Consider the following 21,563-nt stretch of genomic DNA (forward strand, 5'->3'; position numbering starts at 1 on the left):
AAAAATGGGTGAAATTCATCATATTTAGGAAACATATTTAATTTTTTTAGAAAAATATATTTTTTATGCATAAATTTTAAAAATTATCAAATCTATGCCCAAACGAATCCTCAGGTTTATAATTTTTTGATACATAAATTTATTATATTGATAAATTATATATCTTAATAAGAGAAAATTAATTTTTAAAAAAATTCTTTTTATTATATGGTTTTTCAATACAAAAGCTCGAATTTGGGGGTTCTAATTTTAAAATTGATAAGTTTTATTATATTATAGACTAAATCAAATGGTTTTATTTATGCTTTCGTTTAATTATAAATTTTAAAGTCGAAACTTATAATTTAAATAACTTAAAATGTAATGGTTGTGATGCTAAATAGACATCACAGACACGTTATTTTAGCACAAAATCTAAAAATCCATAGTCACCATTCTACTCTTCCTATAAAAATCCGCCATTTTTATCATTTCTCCAAAGCTCTCTTCTCAAAATCCGCCATTAAAGCTCACCATAAAAAGCATGAAATTATCATCTTAACAAACACCCATTTCACAAATTTCAATCTTTTTTTCATCTTCTCCGGTTTGTGATTCTCAAAAAATGGTTTCACTTGAAGATTCTAATTCTCATAACAGTGTTTCTTCTAGTGCCCATTTTGGCCAAACACGGCCTTATTACTACACCCCACCGCCGCCGTCTTCCATTAAAATCAACCGTGCAATGGGTCGTTCTATGAGAACTATCCGGTCAACTATTTTCCGTACTGATTGCTCTGGTTCTGAACATTCCGGCGCTATTTCTGAAAACATGACAGACTCTGTTATCGATATTCGTCTAGGTGAGCTCGCTAAGAAGCCGCCGGTGAATAACAAAGGTTCTTCTTCCGATGAAGATTATCTACAACTTTCTCAAGTTTTCAGTGATTTTTCAGCTTGTAGTAGTGATATCTCCGGCGAGTTACAACGATTAGCAAGTGTTCCTGTTTCGGATCTGGTATTAACCCAGAACCCAAATTCTAAACCCGAACCTGAACCCGAACCCTGTTTAGGGTTTCTAGAAAGAGAGAAATTTTCAACGGAGATAATCGAAAGTATCTCCCCGGAGGATCTTCAACCGACGGTGAAGCTTTGTGTTGACAGCTTACATTCTCCATCTGTTGCAGTGAAAAGATCAGCGGCAGCTAAATTAAGACTATTAGCAAAGAATCGAGCTGATAATCGAGCGTTAATCGGAGAATCCGGTGCAATTCCGGTGCTTATACCTCTTCTCCGGTGTACGGATCCATGGACACAAGAACACGCAGTTACAGCCCTGTTAAATCTCTCACTTCACGAACCGAATAAGGTTTTAATCACTTCCTCCGGAGCTATAAAATCTTTAATTTACGTTCTGAAAACCGGCACCGACACTTCGAAACAAAACGCTGCTTGTGGGTTATTAAGCTTAGCTTTGATTGATGAAAACAAGCTTTCCATTGGTGCTTGTGGTGCTATTCCACCATTAGTATGTTTACTTATCAATGGAACAAATAGAGGTAAAAAAGATGCATTAACAACCCTTTACAAACTTTGTTCAATGAAATTAAATAAAGAGCGAGCAATTAGTGCTGGTGCAGTAAAGCCACTTGTTGGACTTGTTTGTGAAGAGGGGAATGGTTTAGCTGAAAAAGCTATGGTTGTTTTGAGTTTATTAACAGGGATTGATTCGGGTAAAGAAGCCATTGTTGAAGAAGGTGGAATTGCTGCACTTGTTGAAGCTATTGAAGATGGTTCTGATAAAGGAAAAGAATTTGCTGTGTTGACATTGTTGCAGCTTTGTATGGATAGTGTTAGAAACAGAGGGCTTCTTGTTAGAGAAGGTGGAATTCCTCCTCTTGTTGCCTTGTCTCAGAATGGTACTGCCAAAGCTAAACACAAGGTGAGTTTTCGAATTCTTGATTTAACACGCATCCATCGGCATTTTTGAAGAGTCCGAACTAATAGTATCTTTCAAATTATTACTAATGATTATTATAGTTTGTTATGTTATGAATGTTGTTTAACTTGTACCAGTAGTTAACTATGAGGTTAAAGATTGAATTTTTAATGGCTAATATAAACATGTAATATGCTGTGCTCTAATAATCTGATATATGAGTTTTGGAAGATGAGTAAGATATGAGGTTAAAAATTGAATTTTTTAATGGCTAATATGCCATTTTTTAGCTTGTATAATCATAACAGATCATGTCATATGGTGTGTCCTAATAATCTGATATATGAGTTTTGGAAGATGAGTAAGATATGAAGAAAGAAAGAAAGTGATATTTTTGGGATTACAATTGTATGGTTTGGGTTTGCGTTTTCGCTACCGTTCCTAGAATTCGCTCGTGGGATTACACTGAGTATGTTGTCGTAGTCGTAGTAACGCTATGGAATGAATACTGCTGCTATGTTGCTTTCAATGACTGTGATGTTGTAGTCTGCTTATGCGTTTTTGGTCCAAGAAATGAAGTTGTATTAAGGCCTTAATGTTTTGGTTTTTTCTTCTTTTTTGCAGGCAGAAACACTACTAGGATACTTGAGAGAACCAAGACAAGAAGCTTCAAGTTCAACTCCTTGAGTGAAAAATTATAGTGTTAGACTGGTATTTCTACTGTAATGGTTTTGTTCTGTGTATAGGAACAAGTGTTTTTAAGAGTTTGTACAGAGTGTTTTACTAAATAAAAAAAAATTATATGAGAAGGTAGTGAGGAAAAAACTGACCTTTTTTTGACTAGGTAAATTAGAGGAGGGGTTCTTTATGACCCTCTTTAAGTATTAACTGGTGCTGGTTTTTGTGGGAGCAGATGGTTGTTTGCCTAGTTTTATTGTTTTCTTTTTGGTTTGGTGAGAATTTGGGTTATAATCCTCTAGTTTTGTTTGTGAGGTCCAAGTTCTTGTAGAAAGGTTTTACTAATTTTCTTGATTTTTAGGGTGTGAATATCAACTATAGCATAGTATGCTAGAAGTTGTTTTTGTTCCCTCTTCTTGAATATGAATATATGTTTAAGTGTATGAAGCATCATATTTTTAGTTTCTTATAGTTCGATTTCTGTTACTATCTATTGTTTCTTGTACTTTCATTTGCTTTGAACTGTTTTGTCTTGAACGGTACCTTTGAGGTAGGAGTAAGGTTTGCATATACCTTATCATCCGAGTCTTGGTTGGACTGTAATGGTTATGTTGTTGTGTTTTGTTTGGACCAACATATTTGGTCAGTTGTGAGATATTTTCATGATTTGTGAACATTATTTTGTAGCTCTCTATGCAACTAGTGAGCATCAGATGCTTGTGTTTGGTTTTAGTAGAAGTTGTACAAAAAAAAACCCACCTCCCCCCACTGGACTTTGTACCATTCTTGTTGTAATAGTGTCTTTAGATTTTTGTCCACCATCCAGATTCTCTTTAAAAGGTTTCGGGTTTGAGATTTGAAGTCTTTGGGTTTCAGCTTTGTTTAAAATGTTATGCGATATAAATTTATCAGTAAATATTGAATACGAAATTATCATTAAAGAATAAAGAGGCTTCTATGCTCATCTTTGTCTTTGTCCTATGTCACTAAGTGACTTTTAGCTGGCAAGATTTGCTTAGAATTTAGTCAATCAAGGTGAATTCATATTAGTTGGTTAGCTAACCATTTATTGGTCCTCCCACCTTTGACCCCTTTTATCATGAATATCTTTTTAAGTAATCGTGGTGTTTTAGCTCAGCTTGCACACCTTGACTAATTTTACGAGAGATTTTATAACTTTAAACCAATACAAACATCACATAATCGTTATCTGTATTTGAAATTTGAACCCGAGACTTCACACTGAAACCATTCTTTAATCAATTTATGACCTTTTGAGCATTCCCCACCCCCCACCCTTCATGTGCTATGTGGTCCTCCCTTATTCTATTTTTCTCTAAAGTTTTGGCATGCTCTGATCTGAAACTGTTAGCTGATAAGTCACTGAAATGACTTGGACCTTTCTCCTTTTCATTATTGTTCTTGTTCCTTCTCCCATAAGGTGTACAGAGAGAGGTATTCAAGTATTATAAAGCGCGTTGCGATTTTAAACAAGTTATGATCGACTATATGAATCGGGATCGACTATATGAATCGGGATAGTTCTGGTCTCCTTATTGGAGACTAGTGAAGGGCAATGCTTTTATTACTAGTATAAGTGGCCATATGCTTTGATAGTTCATAAAATCAAATTGCCTAGTATAGAGAAGCTAGGTACAAGTTATTTGGTTTATGAAAATATGGTAAAGTTTTAAATAGGGTATAATAGGTAGCATTTAATTTAGCCTTATCAATAACTAAATTTTTGTCATCATAGGTTTTATAGTCACATGCTATTAATTTGCTCTTCATCACTTCTATAGAGAGGTATGAGGGAGGTAAGATGAAAATTGAAATGTTCAAACGAGTTTGAAGAATCGAAGGATCTCTTAATATATGCTTTTGCTCAGATTTTTCAAAAATGTTTTTGCTCATATCGAAATGTGATAATTTTGTTGTTCGGATCATATCGTGTTTATTAAAACTTGGACATAACGGAAGTGAATGAATATTTTTAAAGAGGAAAAATGACAAATATACCCCTGAACTATCGTAAATGGTATACAAATACCCTCCGTCATATTTTTGAGACATTAGTGCCCCTGTTTGTCCAAAAACTAAAGCATGTATACCCTTTATACTAACGGACATACACGTGTCACAATCTTATCCACCGATTTGACATTTATCAACGATAAGATAGCGCCACGTGTTTCTATTTAGTCTTCCGTTAGAGTGAATGACATATATACTCTAATTTTTTGACGGCAAGGACACCAATGTCCTCAAAGTATGACGAAAGGTATGCACATACTATTTACAACAGTTTAGAGATATATTTGTCGTATATCCCTTTTAAAGATTCCGAACAACCGAATGGATAACTATTAGTAGGATATAAGACTACTATTTTTTTTTTAATTTTTGGGCAAAGGGGATTGAAGGATGTGTAGGGTAGGGTCCTAGAAAGAAAGGGTTATTAGTGCATGCACAGAGATTTTTATATATGATGAATAATAATGGCAAGCACCAACCCCACAAGAGATTACCTTGTTTGGTAAAAAATAGTAGACATTGTCCCTTTTTTATTATATGATGAAATGCATTAGCTGGCTCAACACAAACAGCTTGTCATTTGTCTTCATGTTTGGATGGATTATTATTTCCCTCCTATTATATCTTTCAATTTTTCTCTCAATTATTTAACTACGTAAGACCATTATCAGACTCCATTTATGAAATTAGACTGAATATTTTTTTATTATTATTATAATAGGCTCTTTGTGTGGTTGTCTAAATTGTGAAAGTGTTGATTAGGTGAAATCACTCCATTTAGTTTGATTTTACACAACACGAATTCATATTAGTAAAATTCATATAAATGAAAAAGTGGCTACTCGCAAATTGCTACCATTTTATCTTAAGGAAAATTACGCGGTTTAGCAAACTTATGCTACTTAATTACTCATTATAGTTATAGTTTGCTATAATTACCATTCACGACTAACATTATGCATTAATTATGTGGGCTGACTTCGAGTTTGTATAAGTAGCCACATTTGTATATGTATAATTCGCTATAATATACAAACACATATGTACAATTATCTAATCAATATACATATATAATTCACCTCTCTCCCGTTCTCTGCCCTCTTTCGCTCGCCTCTCTCCTCCCTCTCACAATATAGCTCACCTTTCTCCTCCCTCTCCAATCTCGCTCTTTTTTCTCCTCTCTCTTCTAATCTCGCTTGTCATATATACAAATACATATGTGTAATATACAATTATATAATCAATAACATATACAATTTATCTCTCTCCCACTTTTTGCCCCTTTCTCTCCTCTCTCCTCTCTCTCCCAGTCTCACTGACTCTCTCGTCCATGTAACATGTAGCTACAAATTGTAATTATCAAATTATAGATACGGAGAGTAATTAGGCTATTTTTTAGTGACTATCCGTGAAAGTTCCCCTCTCTTAAAACCGACCCAAAATAAAATCCAACCGACCCAAAATAAAATCCATGGGCTTGAACTAATTTTTGCTTTATCTAGATTGTCTCTTATATGCACTTGGTAATTCAAAACATAACCACTTTTAAGTTCATCATTTAAATTTTGTCCTTTTAGAATAAAAATCTTACTAGAAATATTGAAAAATGAAAATGACTATTAAGAACGTTTTTGGCTAAAAATGAAATACTATGTCATATATAAAATCTCTAATTGAGAAACCAAAATATTTATACTCTCTGATCATCTTATACTATATAAAACATCAACTAAATACTCAGAGGTTTTTCACCATAATCAGACACAAATTATACACTAATTAAGATTATGGATTAAACTAAACTTAGCTCGTATCGGCTTTTTCGCCTGTTTTCTTGCGAAAATATTTCGGTTTATAGCCTTTCTCAAGCATTTTTTCAACTTGCTCAAATGGTAGGCCTTTAGTTTCAGGCACCAGAAAGTATATGGCTATTAAACCAATTGTTGAGAATCCAGCAAATAGAAGAAATGTACCAGATGAACCAATCGCCTCCGTTAACGTTAAGAACGTCTCACTAACGATAAGATTGGATACCCAATTGGAGACGGCCGCGATCCCACCACCAATGCCTCTGTATCTTAAGGGGTATATCTCAGAGTTAACGATCCACGGAGCTGTTCCCATTCCAGGAGAGTAGGCTATGATGTACAAACCAAGAAGCATCACTGCAAAGAACCCAAACTTGCTAGGACAACCTTTAGTGAACCATTCACGTTTTTCTGATCGACATAAACCTTTAACGTTGTCATTTAGAGACAAGCATGCACCAGGATGATACTGATCACAGAAACTTAACGTCAGTACCAATAGTAGATACGCGGAAGTAGAAAAAAGAAGGTCGAGCATGAAAATGCAATGCAATTGGCAACAAAAAATCCAATGTTATCCCACAAGTGGAGTCTGGGGAGGTACAGTGTATGGAGAAGTAGAAGGTAGAGAGGTTGTTTTGGCCCTCAGATGAGCGAACGATGAATAGCAATGCAATAAACGCAAGATTCCATATGCAAGAATTAGCGTTAGCAGTATTGGCCTATAGTCACAAATTTGACTTGTAGGCCGGTTTGAGTTAGGGAACGTCAGGTTCTAAACCTTTACTTCATGTTTCAAACTGACGTTTACTTCAGGCATTGACGTATTTTATACGGATTCAATAATGAAACGGCAACAGATAAGTAGAGCAAAGTATAACGACAGAATCAACAAAAAAACTTACTTTGTTGTTTCCATTAGAGCAGAAAGCACAATCTGTGGAAGCCTGCAAGCAACTCATGCAGTTCCAGGACGACGCTCCCGGAGCATTTAGAAACGCCGAGCATGTGGAGTTTGATCCAAAGTGATGGGATTCGAAAGCACTGATTCGTGGGGAGTGTATAGAAGCTTGCATGAAGAGCACAGACAACACCACTAGGCACGTTATGATACCAAACATGGAGACAATCATCAACCTTCTTCTTCCGTACCTATCGACAAAACACATACTGATAATGGAGCCAACAGCATTGAGACCAGACGTTATGAGCGAGAGAGCTAAAGCTGTCTTGTTAGAAGCAAATCCAGCCAGTTGCACAATAGTAGGACTGTAGTACATGACCGTGTTGATTCCGACAAATTGTTGTGCCACCTGGACTGTAATACCAGCATAGAGACCCCGACGAACAATAGTGTTGCTCCAAGCACTCTTGACTTTTGAAAACACACCATCCCCAAGGAACTCTTTGTCAGCCTTCTCTACTTCAATGGAAGTCTGCAATGCTTTCATCTCGTCTTCGACTTCATGAGCAGGATAAATCTTCTCTAATATAGCCCTAGCTTCGTCTTTCTTGTCCTGCAGAAGAAGTCAACGGACATGTACAAATCGATCATGGCAATGACAATAAAATCTACTAGACAAAATATGAGCAAAAAAGAGAAACTCTAAGAGGCGATAGGCTAACCGCTCTATACAACCATCGGGGTGACTCGGGCAGAGACAGCATTAGGATAAACTGAACAAGAGCAGGAATACTAGCTACGCCAAGCATCCATCGCCAGGTTCCTTTGGTCTAAAATGTGATCAATAATCAGTTAAAACATTCCGAAAAAAAAACATATCCAATGGACTAAAAAACTGCAAAAGAGATTCAACATGTATCATTACCCTTGTAAATGCTAAGTTGATAAGATAAGATAGAAACTGTCCTCCCGTAATTAGCAGACCATTCGTGCTAACTAAAGCTCCTCTAATCCGAGCAGGGGAAGCTTCTGATATATAAAGAGGTGAAGTCATAGAAGCCATTCCAACTCCTAAACCGACGAGTACTCTTCCAATAATTATCACCCAAGGTGCCGGGGCAACTGCCATGACGATGGCACCAATAAAGAACAGGATATCTGCTAAAAGAATCGATTTTCTCCGACCATACTTGTCATTGAACCATCCACCAAATGCTGCCCCGAAAATTGCCCCTGCAACAGCCATGCTTACTATGGTTTCCTACATAGTTATGAGGAAACAGCCCGACTTATTTCATTTTCACAATACAATCAAATTAATTTTAATGTACAAACCAGAGTAAACTACTTACTTGCAACCAAGTATGCTTATCAACAGATTTGAAATCATCGCGAATATAAAGCAATGCACCAGATATCACACCTGGTTTCCAAGAAAATAACATTAAGCCAAACTTTTGAAAAAAAATGACAAGAAACTGTACCAACAACATAGTGTTGAACACGAGCGGAGCTACAGACCGTGAAGGGTGCACAGTTAAGCACATCTATCGGGAAATTATTCAGTGTATTTAGGTCAAACATCACTTGTATATACATGTATACTAAATATTCGCGACTGGTAGTTAGAAAGTCAGTATAGCCTTATTGCGGTATCATAACCAAACAGCCTACGAAGAGTGACCAATTGACCACCCAGTGACAGAATACGACGTTCTATATATAGGTGAAATATCACTTTTATATATACATACATACTAAATCTTGAACACCATTAACGAAATTCTCCACTATAAAAACAAGAAAGTACCAAAAAAGGAGTAGTCTTTTACCAGTATCATAACCAAACAGCAGCCCTCCTATACCAGCAGAAAAGGCGAGACGCATAATGTAAGGCGTTTTCCATGAAGTCCTCCAACATTCTGTAAACTCCGTCTTCGCAGCTTTGTGAGGAGCACCCTCCATACTATCTCAAAAAAAATTCTCACAACACAAATCTACTCTGCAAACAACAACAAAAAAAAAAAAACCTTCAAATACTCTAAATCACATACATTATTCAATACAAAGCATCAAGTTCCTTTCTTTAATACAAATTGCAACAAAAAGGTAGCACTAGGACCAAAAAAAGTAAGATTCTTGATATAATAATTGATCAAATAAGGAAATTCTTTTACCCCGAATGAGCGATCCTCGAGCAGAATATAAATTAGTCAGACTCCAATGCAGGTAACATGACAAAATATGTGATTATGAGAGGGAAAAGAAAAAGAGAGAATCTTTTAGCACAAAAAATATCACCAATTTCTACAATAGATATACTTATTAAGTTCATTCATATTCCAACTTATCCATAAACAATACCAATTCTACAAAAGCAAAAATTGACAAAAAGTTCCAACTTTATTACTATTTATTAACAAAAAAAAACACCATTTTCTTTTCTAGACTTATATTTACACAGAAAATAAACAAAGATACCTATGAAATCAAATCAAATCAAAATACATCATAGAATCATGCACAATCAAAAAAAAAAAGCAGAGCCCAAAATTACAAATTTATTATTAAAAAACATAAATAAATTGAGAATTACAACAACAAAAAATCATATAAACACACAAAAAAAAGTACCTTAAGTTCAGTTTTCAACCTTTTTTTTTTTTTCTGAAAGAGAGTCCACAACTTTTTTTCTACTTTTTCATGATAAGATTATAAAAATGATGTTTTGTGTATACATATATATATGTAATGTGTAAAACTCAAGTCAAAAGGGAAAAGAAATTATGAGTCACTCAAATCTGATAAAGATTTTATTATATATTTATTCTTTCTTTTAATTATTGAAGAAATATCACAATTAGTTTAATAAAATTCCTAATATAGAATTCGGAAAGTAATTTGTTTTTAGAGCTAGAGGTTATCTTATAAAGTGTGTTGGATAATTACAAATTCATATTTAGAATAAAGTTTTTTTTTATAGAATTATTAATTTAAATATTATAAATTCATATTTAGAAAAAAAAACTTTTTTTTTATTGAATTACTTGTGAGTTCGCTTTTGATTTATTTTGTAGTTTTTTCTAATACTATAGATATGTGCCGTAAATTTTGGAACATACTAAATTACGTAACTCATTTTTTTATCACACGAAATTGTTAATTTGTGGAGATAAAAAAATATGTTAATGATTTATTTTTAAAATTATTTATTTCTTCTCTTTTCAATTTAAGATTTGACTCTGACGAAAACAGACATGAATCTTTAGAAGAAATTTATATAATTTTATATAAAAAAGTGATTAATTTAGAAATTTGTGTTACACTTCTATTCTTACTATTATTTCTATTTTATGAACATAGAGCTTGTATATGATCGAACAAAACACTTTTTTATTGATTAAAAAGAAAGTTAACATATATCTTAATTAATTTTATTATTAAATTAGCATATTAACGATCAATAATCAATAAATTAATTTAATAATATATAAAAAAACATACTAAATTGATCGATACATGATTTACTAATCAACCGTAACGACTTTTTTCCATGATTGGAGGAAAAAATGAGATTTTTTTCTATCATTTCATAAGAAAACAAAAGGAAAAAGATAAACTAACAAAGTTGATAATTGTTCACAACACAAAAGACCAAAACTAAAAAATAATTAATTGCTAGTCCATACTTTTAAAAAATTATTTCTAATTATTCATTTATTTTAATAAATCAACAAAAGGACAATTTTCTTCTATCTATTATATTCTTAATTAATTATTTTTAAAAAATATATTTTTTTTAATATTTTAAACTTTTAATTCATTAATTTTATAATTAATAGTATGGATAAAATAATATTTTCTTAATAAATGTATGAATTGATCACTTATGGGATAAGTATTGAGAACAAATTTAATGCATTTGATACTAGGAAACTGATGTTGCATTGGTGTTGATGCTATAAATTAAAGACTTTATTATGTTAGTATTGGAAAAAACAAAGAAAGATAAAGTAAATTAAAATTACCATTTGTTTCGTCACTCTCAAAGTGGAAGTTTTAAAATTATGAATTCAGATATTAATATTTATTTAGAAATTAGTATATGAAAGATATTTTCGGTCCTTAATTATTTTTTTTATTTTTTATATTTATTTTTAATTATTTGTTTATTATGACAATTAAGAAAGGGTAAATTTCTTTTATCTATTATAAGCTCAATTAAATAACTAAATATTTTTAAAAATATAAAACTTTTCATGCACTTCATAATTAATAGGGGTAAAATGGTAATCTCACTATGTTATTAATTATTTTCTTAATGGGTATGTCAATTAAATGGACATATAATTAAAGATAGAGGAAGTATTGAGTTTGAATAAGAGTCTGTTTGGATAGACTTAAAAGTTGATCAAACCTACTTTTAAATAGGTTTTTGACTTATGAAAGTATTTGACAAATATAAAAAATAACTTAAAATAAGTCTAAAATGACTTAAAATAAGTTAAGACGTGTTTGACAAGGTAAAAAATAACTTAAAATAAGTTAGAAACCAAAATTAGATCTCCTCCTGCTTTTACTTTTTTAATAAAAATTATTTTAATTTAATTTTTTATTTTTAACTTAAAAATTATTTTCTTTAGTCAATCCAATCGGACTCTAAATTTATTGTTGAGTAGATTCAACGATGTAACCATTCATGGAAGAGGAGCACATGTGTTGTTATTTGCGTGTTTGAGGTTTAAAAATCTATATAAAAAATCAGTTGTTAATTAAAAATGGGCTAAAATGACTTTATCAAATTTAAAAGTATTTATCATTTTGTCTAAAGCCATAGTATTTGATTATAAATGCATAATTTTACTTTTATATTTACTTTTTAGATTATATTTATCAAATAAACACCTTAATCGATCATGATTTCGATTTAATGTAAGACTAGACAAAATCTTATTATAAGCAAAATATTAACGTTATTCGAAAAAATTTAAAATAAAAAATTACCTTTTAATCAGTTATCGTATGAAAATATTTTTCTTTTTGTTAAGTGGGTGGTTGTTACTTGTTGACTACAAAAAGATTCTTTATTTAAAAACAAAAACATGATTAAGAACATACTATTTATTTTTATGTTCAAAATATTTATATCTAACTAATTGCACATTGTGTATTATTTTTAATAATTATTTCTTCCTTTTTCTTTTGGTTTTTGGTCCATATCATGTTGTTTTTCACATAATAAAAGGTAAAATTAGTCAAGAAAATGACATTTCTTCTGTCCTTTATTTAGGGGTTTATTGTGTTTTTTAGTATTTTTGACATTGATACTTTGTCCTTTGTAGCTTAAATTATTTAAAATATTATATTTTTATTTATTTAATTATATTTTTGATATCAACGTATCTAATTTATTGAAGTTATCACGACAAATATCCTTACTCTTTAACCTCAATATCTCAAATATTTAAATTAAAATAACATATCATTATTAAAGTAATATATATCTTTAATTGGAATAAATATAAATCCTTGCACTATCAATATAATTAATATATCTTTAATTGGAATAAATATAAATCCTTGCACTATCAATACAACTGTATTTTACAATAAAATAACCTAAGAGATGTATAATAATCATAGAACAACTAGACTAATGTGCATAGAATCTTCATATTTAATTGTTACTAAATTTGTGTAGAAGATAAGTAAAGTTATATTGCTATGTTTTTAAGAGAAATAATAACCTATTATTTTAGGGTACTTACTTGATTGAATATTGTAAATGTTTAATCATCTTTATTTGGTATAAGTAAAATTATGGTTTTTTTGTTTTAGAAGAATTTTAGGTATGCCAATAATCGTAAAATAAGGTAAACATCGTTGATTGCTTAACAATAACAATAATGACATCTTATAAGTAGGGTTTAGGAGGATAGAATGTACATGAATCTTACAATTAACTCGTAGAGATAGAGAGGTTATTTTCGAAACTATGTAATTATAAAAAGATAACTTTCACATATAGCAAACAAACAATTCATATTTGTATGCTATAACAAAGTTTACATAATTGCGCTCCATAGCAAACATATAACTGTATAATTCGCTATACATATACAACTATATAATGTTATCGATATTATCCTTTTGTGCAAATTATACACATCCATAAGGGCCCAAAATAGAGAAAGCAAAAGGCCCAAAAAATCTAGCCCATTATATACATATTATGGAGTTATGTGTATACAAATATTTTTTATTATTCCACAATTTATGTTAATTTTAATAAATACAAAATTGAACCGATAAGTTCATAATTTTAAAAATATAATGAATTCAATATTAACGATTTTAAAGATAAAATACATTAAGGTCTAGAAATAAATTTCATATCATTAAATGTATGTAGCAGTAATAAGACAACATGGCCAGTATTGCAGGTACATTTATTTGCTAGGCAACATGCATGTGTCTTGCTAGGGATCGTCCTTTCGAATTCGATTCATAAAATTTAAATTTTGAATATTTATTTTTATTTTTGAATATGAGTGATATATAAAAGTGCATTTATAATTGAAATATAAAGTCGATTTTCAAATTCTTATAACTGAATATATTAGTATTTTTGAATTATAAGGTATAAAATTATTATTTGTTAAAATTATAGCAGCGTTAACATAAAATTATTTAAGTTTTATGATTAATGTTGATTCTTACCACTTTTTAATTTAAGTTTATATATTTAAGATTGTAAGATTTAAAAGTATCTTAATACATACTATACATCATTAGTATCATTAATTTAAGACCACGTGATTTATTTTTTTTACTTTCTGAAACTTCGAGTGAAATCATAACTAGACAAACAAATTAAAACAGAGAAAGTATAATCTAACAAACAAAAAAAAGTTACAAATATTTTAATAAGATTTCTCGTGGATTAAATTGACTGAATTAATAAACAAGCAAATTAATGATTTCTTCTTCTATGATCGATCAATATAAACATCAACAACTGCGAATTATATCAGTTTCTTCTTAACTTCACTAGAATGATGTGAAATTATACTAGTTGGATCACATAGCAGATATCAAATATTTCACATCGGGAGCAACTTGTCTATTCTTCTGGTGCACTTATTCTCATTACGATAATGAAATGATGTCCGGACTTAAATCGAGATCAAAACTCCTTATAACTCGCACCAATCACGATACTGAACGACCAAAGATTAATTAAAAAAGCAAGCCTAGTGACCCCTCCCCCCACCCCAACGACATATCTACTCGTGTTCATAGCTCGATCGGAGGTCAAGACTGTGATCGATAAAGCTCATGTATGTACATTTAATTGGGCCAACTAAAAAAGATCCGACCCATTTAGAAAAGCCCATTTAATGTGACCATCTGTTCCTTCCAAATTTGCACAGTTTGTAGAATCTTGGTTTTCTTCCCCCTTTTGGCCCCTTCTCTTTCTCTCTCTCTCCCTCTCCTGCTCTTTCTTCTTCTTCTTTCTTCCCCTGGATCTTCAAACCCAACCCAATCTCTCCAAAAATCATAAAAAATCGAAACAATCCTTTAATTTCTGTGTTTCTTTAACACATTTTTCTCAAAATCTTTCTTTTTAACTTTTTTTTTTTTGGACTGATCTGGTTTAGAAACGGGTCTGATTTGATCACATCGTGGGAGATTGATAAAAGGGGAAGATCCTTTCGTCATATAAAGAAGTGGGTATGTGTCAAAATTGTTTCTTTTTATTGATTGCTTTGTTTATTTTGTAGTTACATTATGCTGGTTTATAAGCTTGTTATGGTGAAAACTGAAAACAATTCCCTTTTTGTGTTGGAACTTGTAGAAAAATGTCATGAAAAGGAAATATTGAAACTTCTTTTTTTTTTTATTTGGGAGGATTATGAGAATGGTGGAAACTAAGGGGTCGTTTGGTAGCTGGTTAGAATTACGTAGGTATTTTGTTATTCCATCTTTTACTTATCCACATATGGTAATACATCAATTCGGTCATAATTCATACATGTATTAGTTATTCGTGTTTCTAAATGGCTAAACAAACTAGTTAATCTTACATGAATAAGTTACTTATTTACTAGCTACCAAACAACCCGTAATTGTACTTAGTGTAGCATGTGTCTTTTCTATCTTTAATGGGTAAATGACAAATATAATGTCATTTCTCATTGTGATTATGTCTGGTAGATATATTTGTTTATGTTGGTACTTAAATATTGTTTTGCGATGTCAGAGAAAAAACTGTTTATTTTTGGGATTGTGTGGTGTCATGTACAATGTTGAGTCTTTCAAATCATTATGAGATAAGGGGTAATTATGATCAGTTAGGATATGTTTACCAACACATTTTGTGTGGCATGATCAAATGGAGGATTACATATTGACCTGACATTTTCAAAGTCTACTTGCTAAAAGTCTTTGTTTATCTGACCTCATTAACTTTGTTGTAGATGTCTATGCAAGTGCAGCTTATTATTGAAATTACCAACTACGTGGGTCCCGCATAGGAAATCGCTTCACCTGTTAATATATAGTCTTTGTGACTAGCGATCAAGGGTGTGGTTTAGCTGGCCATGTTGAGACCGGTGTTAATATCCCAACTTATGCACTACGTGATTTCTTCCCATTTGTCTAAGCTTAGCTAGATAGAATTAGCTGATACTTGTAATTACTGGAAGTAGCGGGTAAGTGGTGGATTAGTCAAGTTGCACACAAGTTGGCCTGGATTAAAAAACTACATGGTCTTTGTGACCCATCTCACAAGCTTGATTTTTGCCTTCAGGTCACCAGAATGTCCCTCAATTTATAGCCTTTATCGAGTGAAGTCAATAAAATGCATTGTAGAATCCTACTTTCCCTTGGATCAATTTCCCTTCTTGGTCAACATATTTTACATGTTGATAGTGAATGTTTTTGTATTCATGAATGTTGGGGTCTTCTGATGGTGTATTTTGTGGATGAGGTGTATGCAGCTACCTTGATAAAAAGACGTCTTATTTTATACTATCTGTTAGTTCTTTCTGAACTCTGAAGGTTGTATTTGCATATTTTTTTGACTTGAAAAGGCTTTATCCATCATAGAATCTAAACTAGGGCAATCAACATCTAGTGACCAGGTTCTACTTTTCAGGCGTGAGGAAATGGAAAACTACAATATCACTGTACGATACTTGTCAAAAACTAGTAACACAGTGTAATACTGCACTTGAATATTAACAATTATAGCTCAAAGTTAGATCTTTGACATCTCGCAAGACTAGCGAGAGAGCACTTTGTGAACTGTGAAAGTCGTTTTTCAAGGTACAGGTGTCATCATTAAGTACATTGTAGAGATAAAATGTGGCTTAACGGATATTACCACTGGTCAATTTTTTGTTATATAACAAATATTTAGGCAAATATTCTTGATTTTTCATAGACGATGTTTAGACTATATAAGTGAAATTGGAGTATTTTGTTTGCTTCAACCTATGGGCATTATATGTTCTTCTGGTGTCATCAGATCTTGTATACCCTGTATGTTGTTAAAAGCCCTTACTGCATGACAACTTTAGTAATTTGGTTTGCAGTTTTATCCCTTTCTATTGAATGCTATACACTTAGCTTCCCGTTTCAAGTATCCATTTCCGTTTTTGAGAGCGAACCTCCTCAACTCCTCCCCTTCCCTGCTGCTGGAGAGCAAGAGGAAATATTAATCTTCTTCTGTTGACACTTACCTTTCTGTTGTGTGTATCTTTCTCCTGTGGTTTCTGACAGTTAGCAAACTTTTTGAGCATCAGTGTTTAATGATCATTGTTTGCAATCCGTACATGTTACTATTTCCCTGAGAATTATCTCCCATCTCTCTCAAATTCCACCCTTTCCCCTCTTTATTCAAACCCCCTTAGCCTTAACAAGTGGCAAAAGAGAAAAGAATAAAAAGCCAATGCAGATAGTGTACACAATAACTAGTTGACCTTTTGCATTATTAGGGATTAATTTGTCTTTGGTGTGACTTGGTTTTGAATTAGTGGAATATTTTGGAGATAAAAGTTTTCGGTTTCTTATATTATGTTAACAACCAGAAATGATTTCTGCAAGCACAATTTTGTGTTAAGTCTTATGGTAGTACTTCCCTTCATTTTTCTTCTAGGTTTGCGTTTAAAAGGTCTGCAAAAGAAGCAAGGGAAGTGAGAGGCGGCAAGGACGGGGCACTAGATGAGCGACAGCTAATTAGTCTTGTATAATTTCCTTTCCCTTACATATGTTAATTATAATCAGACTATATCCTATTGAAGAACGTTGCAGAAGAATGACTCATTGTTTTATGGGAAAGCCTAAGTGTAGACTGGATGCTTTGCTGATGTTTCAAGTTTCTATCTTTTTTTCTTCTTATGCAGGTACTTTTTTATAAGCTGTCCGTTAGAGGGCTGTTGAATAAAATAGGAAAGAGTTACCCAGTGGTGCAGCGGCTGGAAGAAGTTTAGTACAGGGTTGATAGAAAATCCTTATTCTATATTACCTAGTCCTTCTTCACCTTCATTATACAACTTTTATTATCTGAGATTCCTTTCTTCTCTTCTTAAACCAATTCCTAAGTGGAAGTGCTTTGTCTTATATATGCTTGTATTGCCTTGCACGTTTCCTTGAGGGCCTTCTGCCTATTTGTGCTTTAAGTTTCTTGTTTTTGGTGTTTAGCTACAAAATAAGCAAATATGATGTTTTAGCTTGCCATTTTACACATAGAAGATGGCGTTTCGTTCTGAGGAAACACAAACGGAGGATTACCTTTTCAAGATTGTTTTGATTGGTGATTCAGCTGTTGGGAAATCAAATTTGCTTGCTAGATTTGCTCGTGACGAATTCTATCCCAACTCAAAATCAACAATTGGAGTAGAGTTCCAGACCCAAAAGCTGGACATAAATGGGAAGGAGGTCAAAGCGCAGATATGGGACACAGCAGGTCAAGAACGGTTTAGGGCAGTAACTTCTGCATATTACAGAGGTGCAGTTGGAGCTCTTCTGGTTTATGATATTAGTAGACGGCTAACTTTCGAAAATATTGGTCGATGGCTTAATGAACTTCAGAGTAAGTTTTACGACAACGTTGTTTACTCCTTTGTCTATTAATAGTTTGACTTGCATACTCTGCAGTTAAAATTTGATAAACGCTTATTTGAGCTATTTCCATGTCGATATGTTGTGCAATTTGTATATTTTGCTGATCTTCTTTATTTTGTGGACAGCTCATTCTGACATGAACGTAGTTACAATACTCGTTGGAAATAAATCCGATCTCAAAGATGCGAGGGAGGTGACAACAGCTGAAGGCAAATCCCTAGCAGAGGCACAAGGTCTATTCTTTATAGAAACATCAGCTTTGGATTCTTCAAATGTAGCTGTAGCTTTTCAAACAGTTGTTAAAGAGATCTATAATATCTTGAGCCGGAAAGTCATGCAATCGCAAGAACTTCAAAAAAAGGATTCCGGGCGTCTGGCAAATGGTAAAACTGTGGTTTTGCAGGCAGACGAAAACCAAGAAGCCGAGACACAAGCGAAAAAAGGTGGGTGCTGTTCATCATAATCCCTGTTGTAATTCATTTTCTGTTGTTGCTTTTGAAATATTATGGGGGGAAAACAAACAAGTTTAGATTGATTTCTGTGCTATGGGAAAACAAACTTCCATTAGAAGGAAAAAAAAATGTAAATTATTCTAAGTGGAGAAGAACCCTTTTTTGAGCTGTTAGTTTTTTTTTTTGTATAATGCATTGCTACAGATTCTTCTCTTTTATCTGTGCTTTCAAATTTATGCTTATTCTCTAATATTATGTGTCAGAATCAGGCTCTTCGTGTTCGCTCACACGAAGATCCTGATTCTCATGAACTCGTAGCTTCTGGTGAAACTAAGAGGGGTGCTGAGGAAGGTCGGGGCAACTTCTCATATTTAGAATCTTTATTTATATTATATTCTCCGTTTACTATTCTTTTGTACTTTCTTTCATTTTACCACGTGATAGATCAGTTGTGTTATATTGAAGGTTTTTTTTTTTAAACACTAATATTGTTAAGTAATTCTCTACGGGGTCATTTGGTGTGATGGGTAAAGAAAAATAACCTTAGAATAACTTTTTAGTACCCCTCAATTCTTTATTTGGTTACGAAGTGTGGGATAAGTTATCCCAAGATTAATAATTATGGCTGGGATAAGTTTCCTTGTGATTTATACTAATTTCGGAATAACTTGTTTTGGGATAAAAATGTAAAATAACAAAGTTACCTCCTTAAACTTCCTTTTATAAATAAACAACTTATTCTTAGAATTCTTAGAGAGCATATATGTAAACGTACAACTGACCCTTCGGGGTGGCCCAGTGATTTGAGCTCGGGACTTCCACGTTGGAGGTCTCAAGTTTGAACCTCTTGCCAGTGAAAGCAAGGGTTTGCCTTCTGGGTCGAGCTCATCGCACCAAGCTTGTCTGGTGCGGGTTACTTTCTCCTATGTGGTTTGCGAGCTATTGCATAGGAGCGGAGGTTTTATCATGTGATAGCTACTGCGGGTTTCCCTTGTCATAAAAAAAAACTCACAACTTACTCTTAGAAATTATGTCATGCATATTTGACAAAACAAACAATCGTTAAAAAATAATCTCAATATAACTAATCACATCATAATTTATCCCATTATAATTAATCTTAATATAACTTGTTTTTGAAATCAAATTATTCTTTCAAACTCTCAAAAAAAAAAAAAAGGAAGAAAAATAAAATAAATTCTGGTCCTTATTCTGATGTTGAAACTTAGCAATATAGTAATATTTTATTTGCTTTCATTCAAAAATATGTCATGCATTCATGAATTTCCCTGTCATTTGTCAACTCATTTGATTTGTCACCCCCTCTTTAATTTGACATCGAAATTTAATTAAATTAAATTTGTTTTTTTTATATTCACAGTTTAAATTTAAATTTTTTGATTAAGAGGGAATGAATTTTATTTATTCCATCGTATCGTCTGATAATTAATAACACACTTGATTTTAAGTCCTTAGAGGAACTATATTAATGCCTTATAGTATTCATCTATCTTCTTTTTCCCCAAATATATTATAGTATTTGAGAGTTACAAATATTGCCTTATTTATTAAAGCAAGATTTAAAATTGTATAGTAGCTGCTTGGAATGTTTTTATTTACCATAAATGGTGATATACGATAAATAAAAATCTATATATCTGATTCTAACTTATTGCGACTAAGGCATAACTATTATTTCAGTATAGTTATTTTCACTTCTCCAAAATTGTTCTTGACTAAGATTTTCAACTTTTTGAATATGAAATAATAAATAAAAATATAGAAGTTACTATCTTTTTACGTACTTTTTGATTTAAAATTATATAAAAGGAAATAAATAAAAAGAAGACCAAGGTGTAAATGGAGCCACAAAATAAGGATAAGAATATATATTTGACCACACATTTTAGGGAATTTTTAAACTTTTTTTTCCCTTTACAGAAGTTGACAAAAAAAACAATATATATACAAAGGGAGTTACAGATATATATATACCATTCAACTAACTAGTTTAATTGTTGAAATAAAGACAATGTATAAACCATCAAATATATACATGTTGTTTATAATATATATTGATTTAGTATGAAGTTTATATAATTTCAAAAATATTTTATAAAATTAGATGATCGAATGATTCAGACACGTAATTATTTCGAGAAAAAACATGGCATACACAATCCACAAGATGCCCATTACGTAGTGTCGATTTGCTTATAATTCGTTAGTGGGCCACTTAGCCCATGGACCGCTATCAAATATGTGGGATCCACTCTTTATCCACATATCTTCATGGGCCTCTTAACATTTTTATTTTTTTATTTTATTTTAGGAAAATTTAGCTAAATAGTCAAAAAAATCAACTTATTTAGTGATAACCTCCATATTTTAATAATATTACTTCCTCTGTCCCTATTTAGTTGTCTATTTTATAAAAGACACACATATTAAGATAACAATAATTAACATAGTGAAATTACAATCTTACCCTTATTAAATATGTTTTCAAAAAGGATGAATTAAAACTATGAAATAATCAAGAAGTTTAAATGAGGGTATAATAGGAAAAATAAATTTGTCCTTTCTTGATTTGTCAAAATGGACAAGTAAATAGGGACATCTAAAAGATGAAATAGGGA

General features: G+C 32.0%; 3 protein-coding genes across 7 annotated transcripts; 2 read left to right on the forward strand and 1 right to left on the reverse strand.

Annotated features, from left to right (window-relative positions):
- The first annotated feature begins 451 nt into the window (after positions 1 to 451).
- On the forward strand, positions 452 to 3,065 carry LOC107004959 (U-box domain-containing protein 4). Its single transcript, XM_015203396.2, has 2 exons — positions 452 to 1,921; positions 2,543 to 3,065. The coding sequence occupies exons 1-2, from the start codon at positions 605 to 607 to the stop codon at positions 2,603 to 2,605; spliced, it is 1,380 nt and encodes a 459-aa protein (XP_015058882.1). The 5' UTR covers positions 452 to 604; the 3' UTR covers positions 2,606 to 3,065.
- Positions 3,066 to 6,266: 3,201 nt separating this feature from the next.
- Positions 6,267 to 10,051, reverse strand: LOC107005074 (inositol transporter 4). Of its 4 annotated transcripts, none has more exons than XM_015203560.2 (7): positions 9,977 to 10,051; positions 9,175 to 9,344; positions 8,695 to 8,765; positions 8,268 to 8,603; positions 8,065 to 8,172; positions 7,344 to 7,955; positions 6,267 to 6,907 (listed from the first exon to the last, which is right to left on the reverse strand). In XM_015203560.2, exons 2-7 carry the CDS (start codon positions 9,305 to 9,307, stop codon positions 6,434 to 6,436), a joined length of 1,734 nt encoding a protein of 577 aa, XP_015059046.1. In that variant the 5' UTR covers positions 9,308 to 9,344; positions 9,977 to 10,051; the 3' UTR covers positions 6,267 to 6,433. The 4 variants fall into 4 exon arrangements, with proteins under 4 accessions (XP_015059046.1, XP_015059048.1, XP_027768597.1 ...); XM_015203562.2 differs by having other exon boundaries at positions 9,996 to 10,019; XM_027912796.1 differs by having other exon boundaries at positions 9,175 to 9,339; positions 9,977 to 9,995.
- Positions 10,052 to 14,763: 4,712 nt separating this feature from the next.
- On the forward strand, positions 14,764 to 19,142 carry LOC107005107 (ras-related protein RABA5a). Of its 2 annotated transcripts, XM_015203603.2 has the most exons (4): positions 14,764 to 15,076; positions 17,505 to 17,592; positions 17,752 to 18,440; positions 18,598 to 19,142. In XM_015203603.2, exons 3-4 carry the CDS (start codon positions 18,101 to 18,103, stop codon positions 18,933 to 18,935), a joined length of 678 nt encoding a protein of 225 aa, XP_015059089.1. In that variant the 5' UTR covers positions 14,764 to 15,076; positions 17,505 to 17,592; positions 17,752 to 18,100; the 3' UTR covers positions 18,936 to 19,142. The 2 variants fall into 2 exon arrangements, with proteins under 2 accessions (XP_015059089.1, XP_027768900.1); XM_027913099.1 differs by lacking the exon at positions 17,505 to 17,592.
- Positions 19,143 to 21,563: the final 2,421 nt, after the last annotated feature.

Source organism: Solanum pennellii, chromosome 11 (assembly GCF_001406875.1).
Source record: "Solanum pennellii chromosome 11, SPENNV200".
Taxonomy (NCBI): domain Eukaryota; kingdom Viridiplantae; phylum Streptophyta; class Magnoliopsida; order Solanales; family Solanaceae; genus Solanum; species Solanum pennellii.